The 26,789-nt window shown below is 37.9% G+C and overlaps 4 protein-coding genes across 8 annotated transcripts; 3 read left to right on the top strand and 1 right to left on the bottom strand.

Moving 5' to 3' along the window:
* The first annotated feature begins 3,070 nt into the window (after positions 1-3,070).
* On the top strand, positions 3,071-7,887 carry LOC133712892 (probable alpha,alpha-trehalose-phosphate synthase [UDP-forming] 10). Of its 3 annotated transcripts, none has more exons than XM_062139002.1 (5): positions 3,071-3,251; positions 3,569-3,634; positions 4,713-6,778; positions 6,868-7,141; positions 7,253-7,887. In XM_062139002.1, the coding sequence occupies exons 3-5, from the start codon at positions 4,788-4,790 to the stop codon at positions 7,586-7,588; spliced, it is 2,601 nt and encodes an 866-aa protein (XP_061994986.1). In that variant the 5' UTR covers positions 3,071-3,251; positions 3,569-3,634; positions 4,713-4,787; the 3' UTR covers positions 7,589-7,887. The 3 variants fall into 3 exon arrangements, with proteins under 3 accessions (XP_061994986.1, XP_061994985.1, XP_061994987.1); XM_062139001.1 differs by having other exon boundaries at positions 3,071-3,416; XM_062139003.1 differs by lacking the exon at positions 3,569-3,634.
* A 1,115-nt stretch (positions 7,888-9,002) lies between these two features.
* LOC133712893 (uncharacterized) lies at positions 9,003-12,849 on the top strand. The gene is made up of 7 exons (XM_062139004.1): positions 9,003-9,406; positions 9,510-9,590; positions 9,693-9,869; positions 10,700-10,870; positions 11,152-11,364; positions 11,448-11,536; positions 11,990-12,849. Exons 1-7 carry the CDS (start codon positions 9,322-9,324, stop codon positions 12,626-12,628), a joined length of 1,455 nt encoding a protein of 484 aa, XP_061994988.1. The 5' UTR covers positions 9,003-9,321; the 3' UTR covers positions 12,629-12,849.
* A 247-nt stretch (positions 12,850-13,096) lies between these two features.
* Positions 13,097-14,929, bottom strand: LOC133712894 (uncharacterized). Of its 2 annotated transcripts, none has more exons than XM_062139005.1 (6): positions 14,770-14,929; positions 14,520-14,696; positions 14,282-14,446; positions 14,000-14,200; positions 13,818-13,909; positions 13,097-13,720 (listed from the first exon to the last, which is right to left on the bottom strand). In XM_062139005.1, exons 1-6 carry the CDS (start codon positions 14,831-14,833, stop codon positions 13,223-13,225), a joined length of 1,197 nt encoding a protein of 398 aa, XP_061994989.1. In that variant the 5' UTR covers positions 14,834-14,929; the 3' UTR covers positions 13,097-13,222. The 2 variants fall into 2 exon arrangements, with proteins under 2 accessions (XP_061994989.1, XP_061994990.1); XM_062139006.1 differs by having other exon boundaries at positions 13,468-13,724.
* Positions 14,930-15,132: 203 nt separating this feature from the next.
* LOC133712891 (AP-1 complex subunit gamma-2-like) lies at positions 15,133-26,604 on the top strand. Of its 2 annotated transcripts, XR_009847656.1 has the most exons (19): positions 15,133-15,399; positions 16,800-17,102; positions 17,288-17,429; positions 18,357-18,530; positions 19,111-19,290; positions 20,484-20,638; positions 21,486-21,576; positions 21,786-21,949; positions 22,428-22,482; positions 22,604-22,726; positions 22,834-22,929; positions 23,451-23,578; positions 23,666-23,770; positions 23,980-24,242; positions 24,662-24,898; positions 24,982-25,157; positions 25,528-25,632; positions 25,985-26,313; positions 26,393-26,604. XR_009847656.1 is itself a non-coding variant. In XM_062139000.1 (18 exons), exons 1-18 carry the CDS (start codon positions 15,368-15,370, stop codon positions 26,078-26,080), a joined length of 2,625 nt encoding a protein of 874 aa, XP_061994984.1. In that variant the 5' UTR covers positions 15,133-15,367; the 3' UTR covers positions 26,081-26,604. The 2 variants fall into 2 exon arrangements, 1 of the variants encoding a protein (XP_061994984.1); XM_062139000.1 differs by having other exon boundaries at positions 25,985-26,604.
* The last annotated feature ends 185 nt before the right edge of the window (positions 26,605-26,789 follow it).

Genomic DNA, 26,789 nt, shown 5'->3' with positions numbered 1-26,789 from the left:
AATATTTTATAGATCGATCCAACAATCCAGTAATCAAACAATTCAACTAAATACATTTCCTTATTGGTTATAAGATTACTTATTATTACTTAATTAATTCTCATATTTTAATATCAATTCTATTCTCATATTGTACCTTTAGGAACCTAAGCACTATTGTGCACCCAATGTCTCTTTAGCGTCTCTGGAGTAGTACTGAAGTCTGAAGGATGATATCCATTATCTCTACGTATTTGAATGTACAATGAGTAGCTTCTTGTCTGTCTCTAAATGACAGCGGAACGGTATGTAATGACCTATTCTGACTTATGATGAATATATTATTTTGCCCCCGTGGCTTTACTAAAAAAAAATTTATATTTTACTATACACCAACTTTATTTATTTTTTTTTTATCAAAAAGACATCAAGTAATTGATTATCAAATCTCATGGTGGTCATGGGTGATTAAACAGTGTAAAGTGTGGATTAGATTATCAAAATCTAGTCACTATTGGCGTGCGGCATAAAAAAACGGAGTCGTGGGTTGTTGTCTTAATTAATTAAGATGTCAATCATTTTATTAAACTTTATTACACGATGCGGATAACGATACGTAATTGGTTGAACTAAAATTAGCAACTAAGCATGAGTCAATTAAAAAAAAAAAAAAAAAACTTACGGACATTTGACCTAAACCTCCTAACCACAACTATTGGAGATTTGGAGGATAATGATATTTAATAACGGGGTGTTTCGCTTAATCAAGCTACACTACCTATTCGGCTATTCATTTCGCACACACCTTTAACCTATAAAATGTAATTAACAATACATTTTGAGTGTATAGTATTACATCATTATCGAAATACATATATATATATGGACCCAAAGTGTGTCGCATAGAAAATTGCCTAACCTACGCGGCTAATACTCATCAAATATGTAACAAACCTTAAATTAAGGTGCCTTGAATTGGTCATGTTATTTGAGAGGTCAAATTAATCTAGGACATAGATACATAATTTATAATGTGTATATATAAGCATCGAGATACTACACGTATCATTGGAGAGAGGGATCCAACCAGTCATCGCTAATTGGAAAGTTACCTCTGGTAAGTATTTTGTGGCTTTGTGTTTCAACCATAATAAAGAAAATTTTTACGTTTTTCTTACTAAATAGATGAATGAATTAGAAATAAACGATCTAAAACATAAGCTCGCGGAGTGTGTAGTATCGTGATATTTTATTTTCTAATAGTTCAACTTATTGCTTCATTTATCATGAAATTCAATGTTATTAAGTTTCTTTAAATGACAAATTCAATTATGTGTGATCAGACTAAATCAGTCTAAATAGAATGTAAACTCACAAAGCCATTTAGATAGTTCACTCGATACCATTCTTTCTTGTACATCTTTGAAAATACATCACGAGCTAATAGTATATCTAAATGGATTCATAAACTATAAGATAGTCTCGTCAACTTTGTGAGTACCACGTGTTTGTAGTTTGAAACAATTTTATTAGTTTACGCTGCGTTACGTAGACGATAATTGCCTAATTAGTCTAGTTCAATTAATCATGAAATTCAATGTTATTAAGTTTCTTTGAATGACACGTTCAATTATGTGTAGTCTAAATACAATGTAAACTAACCGAGAGCCATTTAGAAAGTTCACTGGATATCATTTTTCCGTGTACATCTTTAAAAAATATATCAAGAGCTAAGATCTCGTTTGATTCGCGGAATGGAAAGGATGGGAAATGAAAGTTGATCATTTCCTGTGTTGGGCACACCCAAGGAAATGAACAACTTTCCTGCATGAATAAAAAATAGGGGGGGGGGGGGGGAAATGGATTCTTCCACACCCCATGAGATTCATCTTCCCTCATACTTTCTGTTACCTACTATGAAGATTATTTTAATAGTTGTTATTACCAATTTATCCATGAAACTTTTGAATCTTAAATTGTTTATGCTTTGATAGCAAATATATTATTGGAAAATTGATGTTACCTACTTTCCCATTCATGCACAAACCAAATATTGGAAAGAAAAGTAAAATACATTTTGCGATTACTTTCTCGGTGTTTCCAAACATTGGTAGGGAAACTAGGTGAGAAATTTACTTTCCCATGCTCATGGGAAAGATTAAGGAACCAGTTTCATTTCCGGCAACCAAACGAGGTATAAGAGTCTACATGAACTGAGTAAGAAACTATAAAGACAATCTTGTAGCTACAACGAGACAATTTTATTGGTTTACGTTGCGTTACGTAGATGATAATTGCATAATTAGTCTAGATTCAATTAATCATGAAATTCAATGTTATTTTCTTTGAATGACACATTCAATTATGTGCAGTCTAATTAAATCGGTCTAAATACAATGTAAACTAACAGAGAGCCATTTAGAAAGTTCACTAGATACCATTTTTTCTTGTACATCTTTAAAACACATATCAGGAGCTAAGAGTCTACCCGAACTGATTAACAAACTATAAAGACAGCCTCATAGCTACAACGAGACAATTTTATTGGTTTACGCTGCGTTACGGAGACGATAACTGCTTAATCAGTTTAGATTCAATTAATCATGAAATTCAATGTCATTAATTTTCTTTGAATGACACATTTAATTATGTGTAGTCTAATTAAATCGATCCAAATACAATGTAAACTAACAGAGAGCCATTTAGAAAGTTCATTGGATACTATTTTATCTTGTACATCTTTAAAAAATATATTGGCAGATTGATGAAACTATAAAGATAGTCTCGTAGCTACAACGTGTTGTTTGTTCCAGATAATTTTATTAGTTTGCATAGCGTTACGCAGATGTTAATTGCTTAATTAGTTTGAATTCACAGTCAAATGCAACTACAGACACGTAACAGCCCAAACCACTACACAATAATTGTATTCCTTTTTTGATTTTAAATAAAGAAGAAAATCACACAAAAAGAAAAGAAAAAGGGAAAGACCTAAGAAGCACGAAAGGGGCAAAGGGCATAGTGGTCATTCACGTGTTATGAGTTGGTATATCCTCAAGTCTATCCATATGCCAAACCCCCCCCTACTTAAACCGCGGTAATATTTTCTCTCTCTTTCAATATAACAACCCCCTCTCTCTCTCTTATATTTTTTCACATTCCGATCTTCCTCTCATTTTTAATTCCACACTTCGTAACATCCAGCGCAGCCTCCCCCCCATCTCTCTCTCTCCGCCGCCGCCGTATCCGATCGCCGGACCTCCGCCGTTGAGGTAACGTCTCTCGTCTTCTGTCTTTGATCTACTACTGGAATTTGAGTAGTTCCGGAGCCGTCCTTTTGGTTTACGGAGAAAACCGTAAAAAATACCAGTCCTGATCTTCGTTTCCAGAATTTAGACCTTGAGTCTGCTTCACAGGACTATTATGTGATTATTTAGGTTTGTTTTCGTTGCTTACAGAGTGTTTTTTTTTACTTTTACTGTTTTATTGTTCCCGGAGAACCAACCGGGCTGTGAAACCGCTTGGCCGGAATTTCATCTTTTGGCTGTGTTTGGTTGACGGAGTCTTTTTTTTCCTTCTTTTTGGCCAGGGAGTTGTTGATCGAAGCTCTGTACGTGACTATTGATTTTCAAAATAGATTTTAATTTCGGTTCAGGTACTTTCTCAGTCATAGAGATCTTCGATTACTTGTAGTTTCAGCAAAAAATACTATATTACAGAGTTTCTTCAGCTTGGTGATGAAGCTGTATATTTTTCTTTTATTTTTTAATTTTAAAAAATTGAAGTATTCTTGTTTGTGTTTTTAGAAATTATTATCTGCAAAGATTATATAGACGGTGATAGCTCTAGTGATTTTTTTTTGTTGTTGCATTCAGATATAGTGTTGTTGAATCTAAAGACAGGATTTATCTTTGTTATAATCTCCAAAATATGGTTAGTTCTTGATTAACACCTGGAATGCGCGGTGATGTCACACCAGAAAGAATAGTTTTCTTGCTTCAGATTCAAAATGATGCGCGGTGAATCACTGTAGAATAGGACAACGGTCAATGTAATTATGTAGGGTTTTCTCACTTTTCTGGACAACTGTAATTAGACTTGTTTGGATGCATGTATAGCCCTACCTACTTTATCCAGAAAAATTAGCTCTGTTTAGTGAAATTGTCTTTCGACTGTATTTGGAGCTTACTGAGCCAGCTGTCTCAACTTTTTCCAGTGTATTTAGACCAGGAGGTACTTGTGCATAATTGCTTTGGATGTATGTTAACTTTGTGTGTGTTTTGATCTTACTTCTAAGTGAGCTGCTTCTACATTCAGTGTTTTTTAGGAAAGGGAGAATAGTCACTTTGGTCACTCAACTATGACTCATTCGACACTTTGGTCACTCAAGTTTCAAATATATCACTTTGGTCACTCAAGTATTACACTGTCATTCACAAAAGCCACCCTTTTGTGAATGACAGTGTAATACTTGAGTGACCAAAGTGATATATTTGAAACTTGAGTGACCAAAGTGTCGAATGAGTCATAGTTGAGTGACCATTTGTGAAATTCTCTCTTTAGGAAATGTAATTCTCGTTATGAGATTTAGGTGGAATGCATGCTTTATCTAGTGTCTTCATTTTTACATTGTGACCAAGAACCCAGAATATTTGAAGTATTTTGAATCTGAATGCTGTAATTCTCGGGCAAATATTTTTTTACTGATGATCTATCTTTTTTCTTCCATGTAGGTTTGTGGACACCTCTGACTGTACTCTGAGTGTGTTGCTCTGTATGATTTAAGTAAAAAGGGTCCTTTTACAAACATGGCTTCAAGATCTTGTGCAAACCTTTTAGAATTGGCATCTGGAGTTTTGGATATTCCTTGTACTCCTAGTCCAAGGACCCTTCCTCGGGTGATGACTGTTCCTGGTATTATCTCTGATGTCGATAGTTACAGCAATGATGATGGGGATTCAGATGGCACTTCATCTGTTTGCCGTGAGCGGAAAATTGTAGTTGCGAATATGTTACCGTTACATGCTAAAAGGGACCCAGAAACAAACAAATGGTGCTTCAGTTTGGATGAGGATTCAATTTTGATACATTTAAAGGACGGGTTTTCGTCTGAAACTGAGGTTGTTTATGTGGGGTCTCTCAAGGCTGAAATAGATGCTAGTGAACAAGATGAGGTTGCACAGAAACTGCTGGAGGAATTCAATTGTGTGCCAACATTTCTGCCCAGTGATCTCCAGAAAAAGTTCTATTTGGGTTTCTGTAAACGGCAACTATGGCCCCTTTTCCATTATATGTTGCCCATGTGCCCAGACCATGGTGACCGCTTTGACCGCTCGTTGTGGCAGGCCTACGTATCTGCAAACAAAATATATGCAGACAAGGTGATGGAAGTTATTAATCCTGAGGATGATTGTGTCTGGGTTCACGATTATCATTTGATGGTTCTCCCAACATTTTTGAGGAAGCGATACTATCGGGTAAAGCTTGGGTTTTTTCTTCACAGCCCATTCCCATCATCAGAAATTTATCGAACTTTGACTGTTCGAGATGAAATCTTGAGAGGTTTACTGAATTGTGACCTAATTGGTTTTCATACATTTGATTATGCACGTCACTTCCTCTCCTGCTGCAGCAGAATGCTGGGCCTTGACTATGAATCTAAGCGAGGACACATTGGGCTTGATTATTTTGGCCGCACAGTTTACATTAAAATTCTGCCTGTAGGAGTTCATATGGGTCGGCTTGAATCTGCATTGAATCTTCCCTCCACAACCGCCAAAGTCAAAGAGATTCAAGAACAGTTTAAGGGGAAAAAAGTGATCCTTGGCATTGATGACATGGACATATTTAAAGGCATCAGTCTAAAACTTCTAGCTGTAGAACAACTCTTACAGCAGAATCCAGAGTTGCAGGGCAAAATAGTCCTGGTCCAAATTGTGAATCCTGCGAGGGGCTTTGGGAAAGATGTACAGGAAGCAAAGAACGAGACATACTTGACTGCCAAAAGGATCAATGTGGTTTATGGTTCTCCTAATTATGAGCCAGTGATTCTGATTGATCATCCTGTTTCTCATCAAGAGAAATCAGCCTATTATGCTGTGGCCGAATGCTGTATAGTGAATGCTGTAAGGGATGGAATGAACTTAGTTCCTTACAAATATATTGTTTGCAGGCAGGGAACTCCAGATATGAATGAAGCTTTAGGCATAACAGAAGATTCTCCTCGGACGAGCATGCTCGTTGTGTCTGAATTTATTGGTTGCTCACCTTCTTTAAGTGGAGCAATCAGGGTTAACCCTTGGGATATTGATGCTGTGGCTGATGCTTTGAACTTGGCTATCACCATGTCTAACTCCGAGAAGCAGTTACGTCATGAGAAACACTATCGTTATGTCAGTTCTCATGATGTGGCATATTGGGCACGAAGCTTTTCACAGGATTTGGATAGAGCATGTCAAGATCATTATAGTAAAAGGTGCTGGGGAATTGGTTTGGGCTTGAGGTTCAGAGTTGTTTCCCTTTCTCCGAATTTTAGGAAGCTGTCTGTAGACCATATTGTCTCGGCTTATAAAAGAACAACTAGAAGGGCAATATTCTTGGACTATGATGGAACTGTCATTCCCCAAACTTCGATTATCAAGTCCCCAAGCCCGGAAGTCCTTTCTATGATGAATTCCCTGTGCAAAGATCCAAAGAACACTGTTTTTATTGTTAGTGGGAGGAGTAGGACTTCTCTGGGCGATTGGTTTGCCTCATGTGAGAAGCTGGGGATTGCTGCTGAGCATGGCTACTTCTTAAGGTATGTTAGTAATATGTGATGTTTTGTCTATTCTGCTAGCCCATACTTTTTAAACTGAACTAAGGCATTTTACTCTGATCTTGGTTTAGGTGGGATAGTACTTCCAAGTGGGAAACCAGTCTAGTCTCTGCCGACCTTGATTGGAAAGAGATTGTGGAGCCTGTGATGAGATTATATACGGAGGCAACAGATGGCTCCAACATAGAAAGTAAAGAGAGTGCTTTGGTATGGCATCATCAAGATGCAGACCCTGACTTTGGATCCTGTCAGGCCAAGGAGTTGCTGGATCATCTGGAAAATGTGCTTGCTAATGAACCAGCTCTAGTCAAGAGAGGCCAGCATATCGTTGAGGTTAAGCCGCAGGTAAGACTGAATCAGTAACTATCTCTCTTTGCATCTGCACACAAACACACTCACGCAACACAATACCAATGTGAAGTTTCAGTTTTTCACTAATCCTTTTGCTACATGCAGGGAGTAAGCAAAGGATTGGTTGCTGAGAAGGTTCTTTTGAGAATGGTCAATGATGGGAAGCCACCAGATTTTGTGATGTGCATTGGGGACGACAGATCTGATGAAGACATGTTTGAAAGCATATTAAGCACAGTTGCTAGTCCTTTATTGCCTTCGCCTCCTGAGATATTTGCTTGCACAGTTGGAAGAAAGCCAAGTAAGGCCAAGTACTATCTCGATGATGCAATTGATGTTGTGAAGTTACTTCAAGGCCTTGCTACTGCTTCAAACCCCAAGCCCAGGAATCTACCCCATATCCAGGTTTCTTTCGAGAGCGCCTTTGATTCGGTTATGTGATATCCAAAATCAAGTTTTGGGGGATTGCCGGCGTGTGTTTGGATTCTTTTCAGCCTCTGAATGGTTCTCTCAGCAAAAAGGCAATTTTCGGGTATTGGCGGGAGCATGGAGCACTTGACCATTCTTGATTTGTGCATGGTGACATCAATATGTATTTATCGGTACCTCCTGGTAAGATTTTCAAATGTCCAAATTGCATTATTTTGGGGGCACCATTAACTTGTATAGATACAATGTTCTTGTCACAAGTAGGTAATGTCAGTTCCATCGTTAATGATATAATATAAGAGTTTAGTCCATTCATGTTGACAACTAATGGTGGTGACCAGAAGTGCTGGAAATTCCAGCGGTTTTTCAGAGTCTTGTTTTATTGAGTGGGAAGATGTAGAGTACCACCGAGGTGCAACGCGGCCTCCTTTTCCCTTTTGGTGTTTGACTACTTGTCCTTAACATAAGCCATTCCCAGGGTGTAAATTTTATTGGCATTATTGGATTTTCGATTGGCAACTTGCTCTGGGCCTTTGGATGAATGTTGCCATCTGTATTGTCGGGATTAGCTGGGCCATTACCACACCTCAGCTCAGCTCAGGCCAGGACAATTTCTGTTTCGGCCTTTTTTTAATTTGCTTCTAAACGTGGTTTTGCTACTTTTTTTAAATCCAAGGCATGGAATATATATGGCCTTTGGTTCTAACCAAAGGTTAATGTCTGGTGAAAGAAAGATGAACCCTAAACCAAAGGTTAATGTCTTAATGATGTCGGTAAAGTACTGGTTTTGCCTTGGAAGAGTCGGTGATAGCATGATACCAGCCCGTCAATATTGGTCCAGGTAGGGTCAAATTTTTTGCTTGAACATGAAACATCAAGATGGTAGAGTACTTATCGACACAAGAAGAAAAAGAAGGGTAGTACATCTGTTTTTAGTTGAAACATTAATCTATTATGAAATTCAATAGTTGAGTCCCGTTCTCCTGGTCAGTGGATTATTTGCTCAACTTCAATCGGACGGTTGACAGATTTCATCTCTGAAAAATCTAGATACATGTCAACCGTCTGATTTCAATCGGACGGTAGTTGAGCAAATAATCCCTGGTCAGTAGCTGATATCACAGTTGTGTCAAGATTTTACATGAGGTCTCGACTAATATCACAAGAAGAGATTGTTGGGAAAGAAAACAAAGTGGTTTAACGAATTCAAATAAAATTGAAAAATAAGTTGTTGTTAAAAGAATTCAATAAGAGAAATTCTTATTAGAAGTGGCCAAACTAAACCCAACGGCTATCAGACCTGTAAATTTTCAAACACTTTATGATTGCAAAAATTTCATATATCCTTAAAGTTTTCTCAAAAAAAAAACATATAAGGCCCAAACAAACACAAGCGACAAGGCGAGAATGTAGGTGGAGAATAAGTGTGGCATTGACGCATGGTTTGGTTATTTTGGTTTGCAATAAAAAATGAAATCAATAAAAATAAAAATTCCACGACATACTTAATTACCCACCTCAGCATATAATCTTTTTCTCTCACCACCGTCTTTACTGTAACGCAGTCCCCACAGAGTCAGTGACCTCCCTCCTCCGCTCGTCCACCTTTTCATCCTTTGTCTCTTCCTTCCTTTTCACACTCTCCACATTCAAAAGCTCACTTTGAGAGAGTGAGAGCATCTTTCATTAGGGTTTTCTATAATGCTGCCACCTTGAATCCCTTCTTCTCCAGCTGGTTTGGGGTAATGGGTCGGGCAGTTTTGGTTCTGGGTCTTGTTCTTTTGGTTCTGATCGGAGGTGCCTCATCGGCTCCGATGAGTCCCACATCAAGTAAGTGACTCTACCTTTGCTTGTTTATGATCTAAGTGAAATTTTTGGTTTTGTTGTAATGATCTATAATCCCAAGTTGTGGTTTTTCGTTTTGGGTTTGCAGAGATTGTAAGTGGGTATTTCTCAAATTTGGCGTCTGTGTTTATGAAATGGCTCTGGTCACTGAAAGCAACAACCAAGACAGGTATGGATCTCTGATGATGATGATGCTACCTGCATTTTTGTTTTGTTAGTCTGATGGTTTATGTGGTTTTGTGATCTGAGAAGATTGGGGTTTTGTGTGCAGCGGTTTCGGGCCGTCCGATGGTGAAGTTTGAGAGTGGGTTTACGGTGGAGACAGTGTTTGATGGGAGCAAGCTTGGTATTGAGCCTCACACTGTTGAGGTTTTGCCAAATGGGGAGCTTTTGATTTTGGACTCTGCTAATAGTAACATTTATAGAATGTCTTCGTCTCTATCTATATGTAAGTGGGTATTGTGTAGCTTGGAGATTACATTTGATGGCTTTGAATCAACCTACATCTATTTTCAGTTACAACTTACACTTTTGAATTGGTTTTCTGTTAAGAGTATTTTTTTTCCGCTTTTAATCGTTTAGGCGTAAGAAGTTTGATGGGTTGGATGTGATTGTACAATCTACAACTTCAGGTTCCTCTTACCAACTTTGGAAAGTTGGCTAATTATGCAACTGGTTGGCTCGACTGTAAAAACTAATCTAGTCTTATACTGCTATGAACTTTTGATTTAAAAGATAGCAGAGGATGTATAACACATGGGTTCTCAGTTTCCTTTTCTTGGAACTTTTGGAAGTAGAATCGTCCACTTTTGGAAATAATATGCTCTTTGCCCAACCTAGTACAGCATGAGTTTTTATTTTTTTAAAGGAGTACAACATGAGTTTTCATTTACTTTAATTTCTTTTTGAAAGCATCTATCTTGATTGGCAAGCTTTGCATGTAGTTAAAATGAAGATTTTCTTCTGTTATTTTTGGACTTCTGAATGTGGGATCCAGAAAAAGCTCTAGAAGAAAAGAGACTTGCTGCTTCTGCAAGTATAAGTAACAAGTACAATTGAATCCTAAAATATTCTACATTCAGATATTATATGAATACAAATTTAAACTGGATAGGGCCTTGATATGTGTTGCAATCCTGCTAAATATTGTTGATTTCTTTATTCTTCTCGTTGATACATGCTTTAGTAAAATTTAAGTATTTTTGTTATAGATACATTGAATTCTTCAGGTATGCAACTCTCTAATTTATTCATTCTCTGTCATGGGAACATTTGCAGATAGCAGACCAAAGCTGGTTGCAGGGTCCCCTGAAGGCAATGTTGGACATATAGATGGAAAGCCCAGAGAGGCAAGAATGAACCACCCAAAGGGGCTTACAGTTGATGACAGGGGAAACATTTATATTGCAGACACAAGAAATATGGCAATCAGGAAAATTAGTGATGCTGGTAATTGCCATATTTGTTTTCTATAAGCAATTGTTTTTTATTTATGCTCAGCATATCATTACCAAGTTGATTTGTTTCCTTTTTCTTCTCTAAACAGTTCCTCACATACTAATGGTCTAGAAATATAAGATTTGCAATAGGTACTGCATACAGTAATGCATGTTTATATGCTTGTTGTCTTGTGAATCATAATGTAGTTTCTTATCAACCTATGAGTTATCTCCAATTAAAGTTGGGAGCTAGATATTTAATTTTGTTGCCATTGGAATTTCTACATGTAGGGGTCACAACAATTGCAGGAGGGAAATTGGGCCGTGGGGGAAGCCATGTGGATGGACCAAGTGAAGATGCAAAATTTTCCAACGACTTTGATGTGGTTTACATTGGAAGCAGCTGCTCCTTACTTGTCATAGACAGAGGAAATCAAGCTATCAGGGAGATCCAACTCCATTTTGATGATTGTGCTTACCAATATGGAAGTGGTTTCCCGCTTGGTAACTCTTTTACCCAATATTTTCTTTTGGAATTTGTGAATATTGAAAAGTATGCAGGTAGGTACTGATTTTCATCATTGCAGGGATTGCGATGCTTCTGGGGGCAGGCTTTTTTGGTTACATGTTAGCATTACTGCAACGTAGAGTGGGTACAATTGTCTCTTCCCAAAATGTGAGCACCAGTCTTGCCTTTTTTTTTTTACTAGTAATTTGTTGATTTCTACACCCTGTGGGATATATACTTTCCCTGCATGTGGTTTGTGCTTACTTAGCATTCTCGTTGTTACTATTTTAAGTTGCTTTTACCTCAGGTTGCTTATTATGCTTAGTAAGGAAAAGTAGATCCCAGAAATGTCTGCAGATTGTCACTTTATAGTTGGTAGTAATCGATACCTGACAGCAAATGAGTCTTGCTTTTTGCGGGAACCACTTTCTAAAATAGGAGTCATAGGACTGGTTGTACAATCACCTGGTAGTTATTACCCTCAACTTTGTGAAAATAACAACTTGAGTATGACAGTAGTTTGAAATTCCTTTCTGTAGTTTCATGTAAGGCTTGTTATTAAGAATCATAGATCAATATGAGAGCATGAAACATGTCTTTACCGTTATATCTCTTTTGAAGGATGAAGTCCTAACCAAGCCAGGAATGCCGTCAAGTCCATACAAAAAGCCTCTGAAATCAGTCATGCCACCACTGATTCCAACTGAAGATGAGCAGGAGAAGCAAGAAGAAGGCTTCTTTGGATCACTTGGAAAGCTTTTAGTCAATGCCTGGGCATCTATTTTGGAAATTCTTGGGAAAAAGCATTCAAACTATCAAGACCAAAGCCAGCAGCAACAGCAGCACAAGCATTCAAATACTTGGCCTGTGCAAGATAGTTATGTGATAGCAGATGAGGACGAGCCGCCTACAATTGAGACCCGAACCCCTACCCCACGCAAAACCTATGCGTTTATGGCCAAGGATGCTGAAACAATGCAACAGTTGCGACAAAGCCGAGTTTTCTACAATGGGTGGGGTGATCATCAACAGCAGCCAAAACAGCAGCAGCATTATCATCGTCACCAGTCATCCACTCCACAAACTTTCTATGAGCAGAGCTGTGATCAAACCACTGAGATTGTGTTTGGGGCAGTCCAGGAGCAGGATGGGAAGGGTGAAGCTGTGGTCATTAAGCCTATTGATTACGGAGATCCCATGCTTGGTCATCGCAGTGTTAGCTACCGATTCAATTCAATGGGCTATCCCCGTGGTTATTGATGATATACGTCCAAGAGATGCATAGTTTTGACCCGATTCAAACCTTTATATAAATTCCTTTTGAAATTTAGGTATATAGGTGGTATTAAGGATTCCTTGTAAGTTAAGGGTTTCAGCCTTTCAGGGATCAGCGTTGTTGCAAGGGTGAATGGCCCTTGTTGAAGTATATTGGCCGTCTTATATAGTTGCTATCATAATTTAAGAATGTTGGTCTCCTTTAACTGAATATATTCTTTGAACCAAAGCTCTGGGAACTTTTTGGTAACCTTGTTTGCGCTTTTCTAATCCATCATGTAGTAGAAATTGGCAGGCTTTACCAAATAGCTAGAAGGATACAGTACAAGCAGTTACATTATCACATGATTTAAGGAGATAGGACCTTCATATTCCAGGTTTGTTTAGCAAACCCTACTTGCCAATTGCAAACTAAAAGTTTCAAGATGGGTGCAAACATGGTGACAAAACAGATTGTAGGAACATAATCGCTGAGTTGCATTCCAGGGCAAAGCCTGATAAAACAATATTCACAAGCCTCTCACAACTTGAGTTAAAAATAATATACAAGGAGGATGTTTTTCTTCAACTGTTCCCATTTCATCTCCTCTTAACTAGACCTGAACTACTTCCCAAAGCTCCATCCACAAATCCCATAATATTACTGTCTATCATGCCATCTATTCCTCCATGGCAACCAGATAACACATTGCTCCCCCCTGCATTACCATCTAGCTTCAGCATCCGGTTATCACTACTAGACAACTCCATGCTTCCATCTAAAGGCATCAAATCCTTTAACTGAACCACATACTTGGATGACTCTGTCGTCTCAGAAGTACTACTGTTATTGACATCGAGATCAAGCAAAGATACACATTCCTTGCGAGAAACTCGGGACTCCACACTGTTAATACTAAACATAAGAGAAAGATGGGAGATGCACAACCAAAAGAGCCGCCTCAACAGCGACAAAACAGGGATGGAGAAGCTAGCAATTGCGCTTCTCCTGGCGAAGAAAATAGTCTGTGCTTGATTCCCCAATTTCATTTGGCATTGCTTCCATGTCACGCTGAAGCCGAGCTGGTTGCTGCCCTCCTGTCTACCAGGACCAGTTAGACACATTGCGTTAATGTTACGATCTTGACATTCAAATCACCACAAATACGACAGAAATAATGCAATCAAAACTTACATAACGCCTAATATAAGGAACTACAAGTCCGACTAAAATTCCCACAAAACAGGACCCCAGACCGATAATCCACCGTGGAACTGATCCAAGTGCTGCAAAACAATACAATCAATCACATATTCAAATCCCACATCACCACCGAAATACAGAAATGCATCACTGCAATGGAAACAAAACCTCACCAGACGGCGGAGAACTCCCGGCACAGTCCTCCGGTTTGAGACTAATCAACCGCACCAACTGATTCCCACGATCAGATACCAAAAGCACACACTTACCAGCATCAAAAGCCAGGTCGAAATCCGAACTAAACGTTGCGTTTTGTGCAGGACCGTCCTCGTGCCCAGGCTTCAGTGAGTAACCTCCAGCAATGGTGCTCACACCTACGCAATGCAGCAAAACACAGACTCCTAATTACGATTATGCCAAAACCTAGAACAAGATTCAAAGCAAGGGACTCAAACCTGAGGCGCTTATTTTCCTTATCACATTATTGCTCCTATCGGCAACAAAAACCGTTCCTTTCTGGTTCACCGCGAAGGCCCTCGGCTTCCTGAACAGGGCCGTACCGGACTCTCCGTCTGTATAGCCCTCGCCGCCGGCGCCGGAGAGCCGTTTAACCACGCTATCTGCAATTATACCTCAACTATTGAGCATAGTGAAAACTAAAATACAGTTTCGAATTAGGTTATTACTGTTTACCTTGGGATTTGGATGGGGGGAGTGATACGGTGTAGAAGGCACTACCGGAAGAATCAAGGACGATGAGATCGGACGATCCAGGCCGAGGGAGCACCGAGTAAGGGTTTATATCGAGTTTGTGGCCGTCGATCACCGTGGTGACTGTGTAGCCTTCTTCCAGCACGACTCCGGCGAAGACTGAAAATAAATCAAAGCCGAAGGATCAAATTGCAAATTCAAATTCATCGGTGGCAAGAAATTACAGTTTTACCTTGAAGCGAAGCCAGGTTGATGATGAAGAAGACGAAGAAGAGAGCAACTGTGTGTGACGCCATGATCGCTCTGCAGAAGTGAAACGAGACTGAGAGTGAGGGTTACTTTAAGAAGGTTTAGTATCAGAAGCTAGTAATCTGGACCGTTGGGTGTCCAGTCTGCCGATTCGGACCGTCCGATGAGTTCAGCCAATCACCCGCGGTTCCACGTAGACTTCGCGCTATAAAGAGGGTGACCCATTTTAAGTCACACCCGCGGGTGACGCAAATCGAGTTTTATATTATATTATATTATTAATATTTATTTTCGAGTTAAAAAATTAGTCTCTTCTATTACTTTTCCATTCATCATCGTAAGTGGAAGGAGAAAAGAAAAGACCCTGCAAAATACTATATCGTCGAGTTTTCTCTCAGATCCAAAATCTCTCTTTCTCTCTCTTCCCCTCCCCCCTCCCCCCTCAGATCTCTTTCGGATCTCCGATTTCGAATTCGGACTATCCACTTTCGCCCCCCGGTTCGAGGTGATTGATCGTCGCCGGACTTTGATTTCCGTTCGGATCAGGTTGAGCTCTACCGGAGCTTCGGACCGACCCAATCATGAATCCCTTCTCCTCCGGAACGCGCCTGAGGTAATCACCGAAGCCTCTATGTATTAAGATCAGTGTTTCGAATTCGTGTGCGAAGCCTCAATTGTGTGAAATTTGGTTAGCTTTGGATGATTTTTCATAGATTCAGGAAGAGTCGTTGTTTTTTGGTATGGAATTGTGTGGTTCGGGTGCATTGTAGTTGGGACGAGTGGTTTAGGATTTGATTCGGTCGATTTTGTAGTTGGAGTTGCTTGTGGCTATTCGTATAGGTTTTCGGTTTTTTGATAGGGGTTGTTGTTAGTTACAATTAGGGTAGTAATCTTGTGCTTTAGACTAAGTAGCGACTGGAATTGTTCTTGGGACGAGTATGCTCTACTGGTTATTTAATTGGAGAGTAGTTGATCTATGTATGGTATGCTGTCGGAAGCCATAGATGTGTTATGCGTCGGAGAAGTAATGATAAGTTGACTAACTCTATGTTGAAGCTGAGCATTGTCCAGTTATCTAGCTCAAGGGCATTTTGAGTTGCATTAGGTGGCAAGTTATTGTTTGGAGTGATATGCCAGTGCTCTTCACTATAAACAATTTAAATTGTTCTAGCTGAAGGCGAGCCATATTCTGGTTTGACTAAACTTCTACATTCTCATGGGACAGGTTAATGTATTGGGGAACTGCTAGTACATTGTTGTGCTTATCAACTGTTAAAACTTTTACTTCTCTAGTCTAGACTGCAACTTATGAAGAGTGACCTCCATATCCACCGTTTAAATATGAAAAGGGTAATATCTGTATTTTTTTTTCACACGGTTAGAGACTGACTGTATAACTTGGTAAAGGCATTTACTGGTTCTCTGAGGGTTCAATTCCATGTCATTAAATTAGGGTTGCAAGCTTTTCAAATATCGGGAAGAGTTCAACCTTATTTCAGCCTCCACCTCTCCTCTCTGTACAAAATAGTAAATACTAGCCTTAAGTTCCTGCTTTCATTCTAATTCTTAGAAATTTTGAAAGAAATGGAACACGACGGGAGTTAAATTCCTAGGTCCAGGAAGTAAATTTTAGATTCTGGGCTTCGTCGGGCATTTTGCTAAGTTTTAGGTTTTCATATACTGTAGAAGTAATTGTTTTTAGTATGTCAGAACCTATAGTTGCTAGGTCTAAGTTAATTTTTTTTTCACTTAACTTTTTTTATCTTTTCCCATGTATTTTGTGCTAGGCATATGATAATGAAATGATGTACTCATATGATTGCTCTTATCACATTGATATGTATTTCCCATGTATTTTGTGCCAGGCATATGGTTGTGAAATGATGTACCCAAATGATTGTTTATTACATTGATAGTATATTTTCTTTCATAGGTGAAGCTTGACAGACATAATATTATTAACTTGATCTTGTATAACATGTTTTGTGGTATGTACTTACTGTTTTATTGCAGGGACATGATTCGGGCTATACGTGCTTGCAAAACTGCAGCAGAGGAACGTGGTGTTGTAAGAAAAGAGTGTGCTGCTATTCGTGCTGCCATAAATGAAAATGATAATGACTACAGGCACCGTAACCTGGCTAAGCTCATGTTCATCCACATGCTGGGTTACCCTACACATTTTGGTCAAATGGAGTGCCTGAAGTTGATCGCATCTGCTGGTTTTCCTGAGAAGAGAATAGGGTATCTTGGCCTCATGCTGCTTCTCGATGAAAGACAAGAAGTTCTGATGTTGGTCACAAACTCGTTGAAACAGTATCCAATTCTTAGATGACTTTCATTTAGATAAGCCTTTGCTCTTTTTTTTTTCTTTCTTTCCTATCTCATGTTGTTTTGTGTCTCTACTTTAACTAAGCAAGCTTGTTAAAAATAAACTACTGTCACAAACGCAAGGATAGTTGATCACAAATTCCTTTGTAGCGACCTTAATTTCTGTTCAGAGATCTGAATCACTCAAACCAGTATATTGTCGGACTTGCTCTTTGTGCTATGGGAAATATTTGTTCAGCAGAGATGGCTCGTGATCTTGCACCAGAAGTAGAGAGATTGCTACAATTTCGAGATCCAAATATCCGGAAAAAGGTAAGTTTTTACTAATATCTTTCATGGACCTGTGGCCAAGATTTTTTTGTTGCTTTATATCATATGTATGGCATCATATGGTCATCCCACGAGGTAGTAAATGATGAGGATGAGCCGGAATTAGTCTAGTCCTTTAGATTGATTTTAACATTCAAGAAGGTCTGACAATGATGTTTTCATTAAGTTCTTCTCAAACCCCTTTGTAGAAGAAATGTTTAACTAATGGGTACCGTACTGGTACAATAATAATGTCATTTGTGCCTGATTTTTCATAACCTTTCGCCAATTTATTGTCTTATGTGGTGCAAGAACTGTATTGTTTAATTCTGTTGCTGAGGTGCATTCCTTGAACAGTGCTGTGTGGCTAGATTTCTTACATATTCATTTGCTGATACAACCAAAATAGAGTAACAAGAAAATTTGGAACAGTAGTACCCTTGCATTAATTTTTGCAGCAGCTCTAGGTGGGCTTTTCAATGTTGAATGACAAAATTATATTAGGCATCAATCTTTCTTGAACGTTTCTTCCTTTGTATTTTGCTGGGAAGTAATGTGTTATTAGAGTCCACCATCCACAAACACTTGAAGTGTCTGGTTGTTTTGCCCCTGCTGGACACAAATGTATTTTGTTGCTGCAAATGACGCTTTTGGAAGTGGTTTTGGCATTTTTTTTGTTTATCCTTCTCATTGTAGATACATTCTTTCTGAAGTTCTACTACATAGTTATTGGCAAATTTTGAATTGTTATTCTTATTGGTCCATTTAAGATTTTTTTTTTCCTGTCCACTATCATCCTTTTGCTGATGGTTTTCCTTTCTTTGTTTCAAATGAAAACTAAGTTAAGTTTTAAATTGATGGTTGGAGTTTGTTGGGGTGACATTTATGCTTTCATTATTGTACCTTGACTGCACTCACTGTTCAATATAGGCAGCATTGTGCTCCATAAGGATTATAAAGAAAGTCCCTGAACTGGCGGAAAATTTTATTAATCCTGCTGCTGCCTTACTTAGAGAAAAGCATCATGGTGTTTTAATCACAGGAGTTCAACTTTGTACAGAGCTTTGTAAAGCCAGTGAAGAAGCTCTCGAATACTTTAGAATGGTAACTTGACTATAGCATGTTGTTTATCTTTTCTAGTTAAATTGATACATGTACATATTATGCTGCAACTGGAGTTTAATTCAATATGATTATTGGCAGTGTGCTAAACTTATGCTATCTTATACACTACAGATTTTCCATACTGGCTTACATCCTTCTTGGAGGAATAGTGTCCATATTTGTTGTCTGTGGATGCTAGAATAGGATGTTCGTCGTGATGTTAATTTTTTGAACAAAAGATAAACTGTGTATCTAAAAGTGCAGTATTCTTGGCTAAATTTGACAGTGCATGTTGTCTTTTCTAGATAATTAAGTTTTATCATTGACCAGTTATTATTTAGGTTTTGTGTGTCCCATTATGGTAGAAGACCTAAATTTGTAAGGCTAATTTTGGTCAGATTACATCATTTAAAACCATTTGTAATGAATGCTCATATATATAGTTGTAATATTTTATTATTATTTTAAAGTTTTTTTTTTCCCTTCCTGGAGAAATATATGATATACTATGCAATCTTTGAATGTAGTCGGTGCTCTTTTTATTTCTTTTCATTAACAAGTTGTGCTTATGTTAACATAGAAGTGCACAGAGGGTTTGGTCAAGACACTAAAGGATCTCGTGAACAGCCCATATGCTCCTGAGTACGACATTGCTGGGATCACGGATCCTTTCCTCCATATTAGATTGCTAAAGCTTTTGCGTGTATTGGGTCAAGGAGATGAGGATGCTAGTGAATGTATGAATGACATACTTGCCCAGGTAAGTGTCATACTTTATCCGGTGCTATCTTTAGTTTTAGTCTTTGTATAGTTTTTATTCATTAGCTTACTATAAAATATTTCAACTGCAATCTCACTATTCATACACATTCCTTACTGTGAGAACTGTGAAAAAACTATGAAATGAAAGTAGTTTATGCTTCTTCATCTTCTAAACTATGCTTATGTTAAAAAATAAATAAATACTTCAAAGACTGGTTTCATTTTCTGTGTGCTGTGTGTATCATTATTTCATGGTGTGCATCAGAAAGAGTGAGAATAAATAAAGTAGCTCTACCTTCATCTAAGTTGCCTACTGCCCCATTATTTCATGGTGTGCATTTAGTGACTGCCTAGGCGGAAAGTGCGCCTTAGAGAGGCTAGTCTTTCAAAACTAAATTGTGACTAAGGTGATTTTAAAAGGCACGCCTAGGTGGACGAAAACTGCAGTGGCGCCTCCATTTAAAGGTGCAAAGGGTTAAAAGGCCCAGCCAAGGCTTAAGGAAAAAAAAAAAAACCAACTAGGAGCAGAACCTCGCCGTTTTGGTTCTAGGTTCTTTACTTAACCTCAGCTGTGCTCATTTCTTCTCGTGACGCCTCTCTCTCTGTGTCTGTCCCCCCACCACCCCAAAACACCACCGCGAGGCCCCCTTGCGCTTGGATGGTGTCATGCTACTTAATAAGGAGGAAGATTTGGAAGAATAAAGTAGATTTTAATTGTCATGCTTGTTCATCACTGTAGTTGTTCGAGGTTTGAAGTTTGAACTTGGATTTCATTTAAATATTGTGTTTGGTTGAATTAGCTAATTTATATAAATGATATATGTATATTTTAACTATATTAATTTCTTTTGTATCATAATAATTTTTTAACTATACTATATTTTAACTATACTATATTTGTTTTGTATCATAATAATTTTTTAACAAAAGGCTTACGCCTATACGGGCTCACACCAAAACGCTTCGGCTACCTTTTAAAACCTTACTGTCTCACACACGTCTGAACATGGATATAATTTTGGGTTTATCACTTTACATTTATTAATAATCATTCAAATCAGGCTTTATTTGCACAGTAAAATTTATTTCTTCTATAAGCACTTTATTATTTTCTAAGGCTATGGTTTAACTGTTTTAAGTACTTGCTTTATAAATAGACAAGGCACTTATTATTCGCTCTACAACATGCAGGTGGCTACCAAAACTGAGTCAAACAAAAATGCAGGGAATGCAATTCTATACGAATGCGTAGCAACTATAATGAGCATCGAAGACAATGGTGGCTTACGTGTGCTTGCCATCAATATTTTGGGAAGATTTTTATCGAATCGTGACAATAATATCAGGTTTGTTTGCGGTGCCTTAGTTTTTTTTTTGAGGGGAGGGGGGTGGGGGTTTGTGTGGTTATTGTCTTCCAAGAAAGAAGTTTGGTCTGCAGTAATAATATTCATTGAAGTTTTTCTTTTGTTCCGCAATAAAGTTACTGTTCCTTACACTTATAATGCTTTGTTGCTGATGAGGTCATGATGGTGGATTTTATTTATTCCAACATATTGGTTTGTTGACTCAATTGGCAATATATTCTATAACCTTCAGAGTTCAGATTCATATCTACCATTAGTATTGTCTGATTTCCAATGGATGGCATCTGTCATACTATTGCAAGGGATCTAAAAAACTACAGGAAAGAGTGAAAACCCCTGTACAAGTGTCCGAACTGTGATAACTTCATATTGACTGCAGGCATGCTTATACAGTTAGCATAGGATGATAATTGCACTACTAGTGTGGGCCTGTCAATAGTCTGCCACCACATCAGTGCTGAGATTTTTCAATTTTGTTTGTTGCTTAGGTTTGCCTTGGCCATTGGGCTACATCCATCCATACTAGTATGTCACTGAAGCAAGGTCCCTCTGGCTGAGATCCCCTGTGATTTCGTAAATCTGAGATGTAGTGGTACTTTAAGGGGATTTCATGAATGAGATTCTCAACTTAATCTAACTACTCTGAAAGGCTTACTGTTTCTGGTAGGACCTAGATGTCTATCATTTAAGGGGATTGTTTTTTTTTTTTTTTTAAAGCTTGGTAAGCGTCGGTATTTATGCTTTGTCATCCCTTGGGAATTATTATGTTCTTGCTCAGCTCTTTGCCATCTGTTGTTTCGTACCAATACCTTTGTGTCACTCCTTGCAGATATGTTGCGTTAAACATGCTGATGAGAGCCATTACAGTTGATGCTCAAGCTGTACAGAGGCATCGGGCAACTATCTTGGAATGTGTAAAGGTATATTGATTGCTAGTGTAAATTTAATTGAGAAGAGTAAAACAGTTGCTGATTTATTTTTGATATGAGAACTAAAAGCTTTTTTTTTTTTTTTCCATCAAGTATTCTATCAATGCCCTGTTCTCAATTGTGCTTCATGATTTAGGGCAAGAACTAAATGTACATGTGTACAACTCGAAAAGCTTATAGCTTGACTTTTCTCCTTTCAGGATTTAGATGCTTCAATTCGTAAAAGGGCCCTTGAACTTGTTTATGTTCTTGTGAATGAAAGTAACGTGAAACCTCTAACAAAAGAGCTCATTGATTATTTGGAAGTAAGTGATCAAGATTTCAAGGGAGATCTTACAGCAAAAATTTGCTCCCTTGTCAAGAAGTAAGTTTTGCAGTTCATGATTGCATATTTTTCTTTTAAAAAAAGAAGTATATGGGATTTATGAAATTGAATTAAATTTCTTATTTTCTGCAAGGAATCCAGAGTGGACATTACTTGTACGTTCTGTAATAAGTAATATAAATGAGCGCTAGCTGCTGCATTGAAAAAGTTTGATGCTGCATGGATAACTTGTCCAACTGTGAACATTGCTTTTGATTCTAGTTTCATTTACCATCATAATCATTCCTGTAGTTGAGGGATACAGGAGTTGCTGCTTCTTCCCAAGGCAGTTCAGTGCAGTCTTTATTGCCATAGATGTTTCTTTGTTCTTTGACTTTTTTGCTGAGGGCAATTATTTTACTTTATTTTGGGGACAGGCTTGGTGCCGCTGATGTTCAGTATTGTAGAATTATTCGACATGTATTAAATTTAATTTTACAACTGTTAGTTGATGAACATGCACCATGTGGTGTCGTAGGTTTTCCCCTGAGAAGATTTGGTACATTGATCAGATGCTCAAGGTTCTCTCTGAGGTATAAATCTTAATGAAGTGCTATAAGCTTTAATTAAGTTGTATGGACAATAGCTATAGATATTGTTCACTTGGTACAATTTCTGTTTTCAAAGTACTCATCTTTCTGCTATGCTTAGTAGGCTGGAAATTTTGTAAAAGATGAAGTATGGCACGCAGTTATTGTTGTGATAACCAATTCACCTGATCTTCATGGGTATGCGGTTAGGGCTTTATACAGAGCACTCCAAACATCAGCTGATCAGGTGATTAATGTTTCCTTCAATAGGATTAGTGCCCAATTCACAATCCCTAGTATCTTGAGTATCAACATTTTCATGTCAGTGATGTTTTGTAGTATTTATTTTTCCAGGAAACTTTGGTTCGAGTAGCAGTTTGGTGCATTGGAGAATATGGTGACATGTTGGTAAATAATATTGGCATGCTTGATGTAGAGGATCCCATAACGGTGAGTTTACATTTTCATGCTTTCCAGTCATCTGAAGATCTTGCAGTCATAAATTTCTCGTCTTCTGCCATGATACTTAATGGAGAAGTGTAGTAATTTGTGCATACTATGCTATGCTTGATTCTTAGCTTTCTTGTTGCTGTTTTTCATTTATTTAAAACTTTGGTCATCCCTGCATTTATAGAAGTCATAAAATTTTATGCATGTGGTATTTAATACAATATGTTGCAATACTGATGAATATCTGAAGCAAATGATAAAATGAAGACCTTTTCTAAAAGGTTTTCTTATTCTTTTGAAACCTAGAGGACAAATAGTTCAAAGAAAAAGAAAATAAGCTATTTTCTGACTTAATGCCATGGCATAATGAAACATCTCATATTCATTTAAGATCCATCTCATTTCGAGTTGGTAACACTGCCTGTGTTTTGGACCATGAGTTTGCATCCTTTTATGTTTCTGTCAAAGTTTCCTGATGATTGAGTTTTTTCTTTTTTTTTTATTAAAATAATAATAATCAGGTAACAGAGAGTGATGCTGTGGATATCATAGAAATTGCCCTTAAGCACCATACCTCGGATCTGACTACCAAAGCTATGGCTTTGATTGCTCTCTTAAAGCTATCTTCACGTTTCCCATCTTGTTCAGAGTATGTTTCTATGTTAATTTGCTTGTTTTATTATTATCTGATTTTAATTTACACGAAGCCTGATTGTTCATTGAATGGCCTATGTAGGAGGATCAAAGAAATCGTAGTTCAGTACAAAGGAAGCCTTGTGCTTGAATTGCAGCAAAGATCCATTGAATTGAATTCTATTATTGCGAAGCATCAGAACATTAGGTATAAGTTGCAATTGTTACATTGGATCTCCCTTGCTCTGAGAAGGTTTTCTTATATGTGTGTGTGTGGTGCACGCGTACTTTCGAATAATAGAGCTCATCTATATATATGCTCCTCTCTATCTCTCTCTCCCCGGTTCCGTATGTGTGTGTGTTTGCTTTGTACTACAAACTCGAAAGCAAATTGTTACATTGGATGAGGTTTTGCAGATCTACACTGGTTGAGAGGATGCCAACTTTGGATTTGTTAGAGTGGGAGGAAAAGCAGAGTGGTTCTATACCAAATACTACTAGTTCAACTCCTGCTCATGCTTCAATCAACATACCAAATGGAGTTGTCAAACCTTCTTCAGCTCCTCTTGTGGATTTACTTGATCTAAATTCAGATGATGTGCCAGCACCTAGCTCCTCTGGTGGTGATTCTTTTCACGGTCTTCTCGATATTGATTTGTCAGGAGCTCCTAAACAATCGGGTTAGTTTCCCCAGCACCTACCAGTTGGATCATTATGTTTCTATTGATTTGTCATGTAAATGATCCAGATTAAAGTTTTGTCAAAATTTTGATTTTCTTGGCTGGGAAATTTTGGGTCGATATAATAATGTTGCCGAGATCTTTAGGGCTGGACCGCTGGAGTTACTAATTCATGCTACTTATTGAAATTTAATTCAAACCTACAGATGCTACAAGAGACATTTCTGAAAAATCCACTTATTGTAGAATGTAATGCATGGACTGCACTCTGTTCTTTCGTTTGGTAATATCTGGAAGTAATTATATGGATTTGAATTGTTTTGGTGTCTCACTACATATATGCCTGAATAGAATGGAAAAGAAAGTAATTGCATTATTTCTGTAGTCAACCCACAATATTGATTGTGAAACTCTTATAGGTGTAAATCATTCTCCAAACAATGGCACTGATGCTCTGTTGGATCTCTTGTCTACTGCTACACCTACACAAAGCAGCTCAGCTATCTCTGATCTGTTAAACTCTGGTCAAGATAACAAAACACCTGTTTCACCATTAGAGGTACTATCATCTCCATTTTCGAACTCCATACAACCCACTTCTTCTGCTGGAGCTATTGATTTGCTGGACAGCTTTGCCACCAACTCACCAATACAAGGTAAACTTTTGGTAACACTCAGAAGTTAACATTCAGATATGATCGGGGTTAATTTGGTGACTGTCCTCTTTTCTGTGATCCAGAAAACAATGGCCCTGCGTATCCATCTGTAGTGGCATTTGAGAGCAGCAATTTAAGGATAGGGTTTAACTTCTCGAAGCTGCCTGGAAATCCACAAACAACAATAATCAAGGCTACATTCACTAATTTGTCACCTAGCGTCTATACAGATTTTATTTTTCAGGCAGCTGTTCCAAAGGTAACATGGTTACGAAAATCTCTGTTTTTTACTGTTCTTTCTATTATATTTGTCTGTCTGTCGGTGGGATTTCATTGTCGTGTATAGTTAGTGTGCGAGTTAAGTAGTTAGTTGCCTTTTCTCAACTTTATGCAACATATGCCTTGCGATGGGAGATTAATTAATGCTTAAAAAGTGTGGAAGGACCTGGTGGTCGTATACAGATTCCCACATTTCTTTACTGCTGTGTTCTTGTATTTCTACAATGATTGGTGACTATTTAAAGTTTGTTTCATTTTATAGTTGAAATGTAAGTGCACACGCACTAAGTTTATTTGTTCTTAATTTGAACTTGCACTTCTGACTTTTCTTTTTTTATTCTGAGTTACAGTTCCTACAACTGCACTTAGAGCCAGCTAGCGGCAATACTCTTCCGGCAAGTGGTAATGAGTCCATCACACAAACTTTGAGAGTTACCAATAGCCAACATGGAAAGGTATCTGAATTTCTGTCTATATGTCGCGTTTAGGTTTTGAACTTTCCTTCATGTCATGAGAAAGCACTTCTTTTGCTCGTTTGGCTTCTAATCATTTTCACCTTTAAGATTAAGCTAGTTGATACGTAAATCCTCAACTTCCGTCCCCATTGGTACTCCGCCATTATAACATGTACACATCTACACACACGCGCGCACAAGGACAAAAGTCCTATGACATGGGATTGGGACTGGGATCCTTTATACGGTCTTTAAGGCTGAGGGTTTAGATGAATCCATCTGTAGCTTTTTTTTCCCTCATTTTTGGGTGGATGCAGTGGATACTTACAGAAATGTATTTTTTTTCTTCCAGAAAAGTCTTGTCATGCGCATAAGGATAGCTTACAAGATGAACAACAAAGATGTCTTGGAGGAAGGACAAATCAACAATTTTCCCCAGGGTTTATGAAGTGGAGCAGTTTTCTAGATGGTAAAGATGGTGAAGCACAAGTCTCCATCTTCTCACTGTCCGTCGTGTCGGTGCAATCTTTTCCGTGCGATTGTTCAATTTGGGGTGGCATTTACTTAGCAAGTGGGAGTGAATTTTCTTAAGAGTATGGGGCATGTTCTTAGCAAGTGGTTGTGATTTTTATGGGATTCATCCAAAGGCCCCATAACTCCCCCTTCATTTTTCTTCCCCTTGTAAGTGGTTTATGTACATTATTACAAATTATTCCTTTACTAAATTGTGGTAATTAAATTTTGCTTTCGGTGCAAAAAGGAGGGAGCTCGTGCCATGTTGAGATCTTGAGGTGCTGTTTCTACTTTTGTTAGTTTGAATGCACAGTAGCCTTATTGTTTGAGATTGCAAATCAGTTATACTTTTCATCTTTTCTGAAACACAAATCAGTATCAGCTATATAGTATATCAACTTTGATTTAATGTAACAATTTTCATTGATGTCAGTAATGTAAGCTTATTTTGATTGTCAACTTTCTTTGTATTTGTACTTCATATTATTTTATTCTTTTATCATCAAAATTCATGGGAAATAATTATATTGTAGCTATTTTTTTGGTGGAGTGATATTTTGAAAAATAGATGACTCCAACTCCGAAAGAACCAGTTTAATGTATAGCCCTGAAATCCGACCAAAAACCTGTCAATAGAGACTGCA

This window comes from Rosa rugosa, chromosome 5 (assembly GCF_958449725.1).
Source record: "Rosa rugosa chromosome 5, drRosRugo1.1, whole genome shotgun sequence".
In the NCBI taxonomy this organism is placed as follows: Eukaryota; Viridiplantae; Streptophyta; class Magnoliopsida; order Rosales; family Rosaceae; genus Rosa; species Rosa rugosa.
Note: the sequence above shows the minus strand (reverse complement) of the source record. Positions and strands in the feature narration are given on the sequence as shown.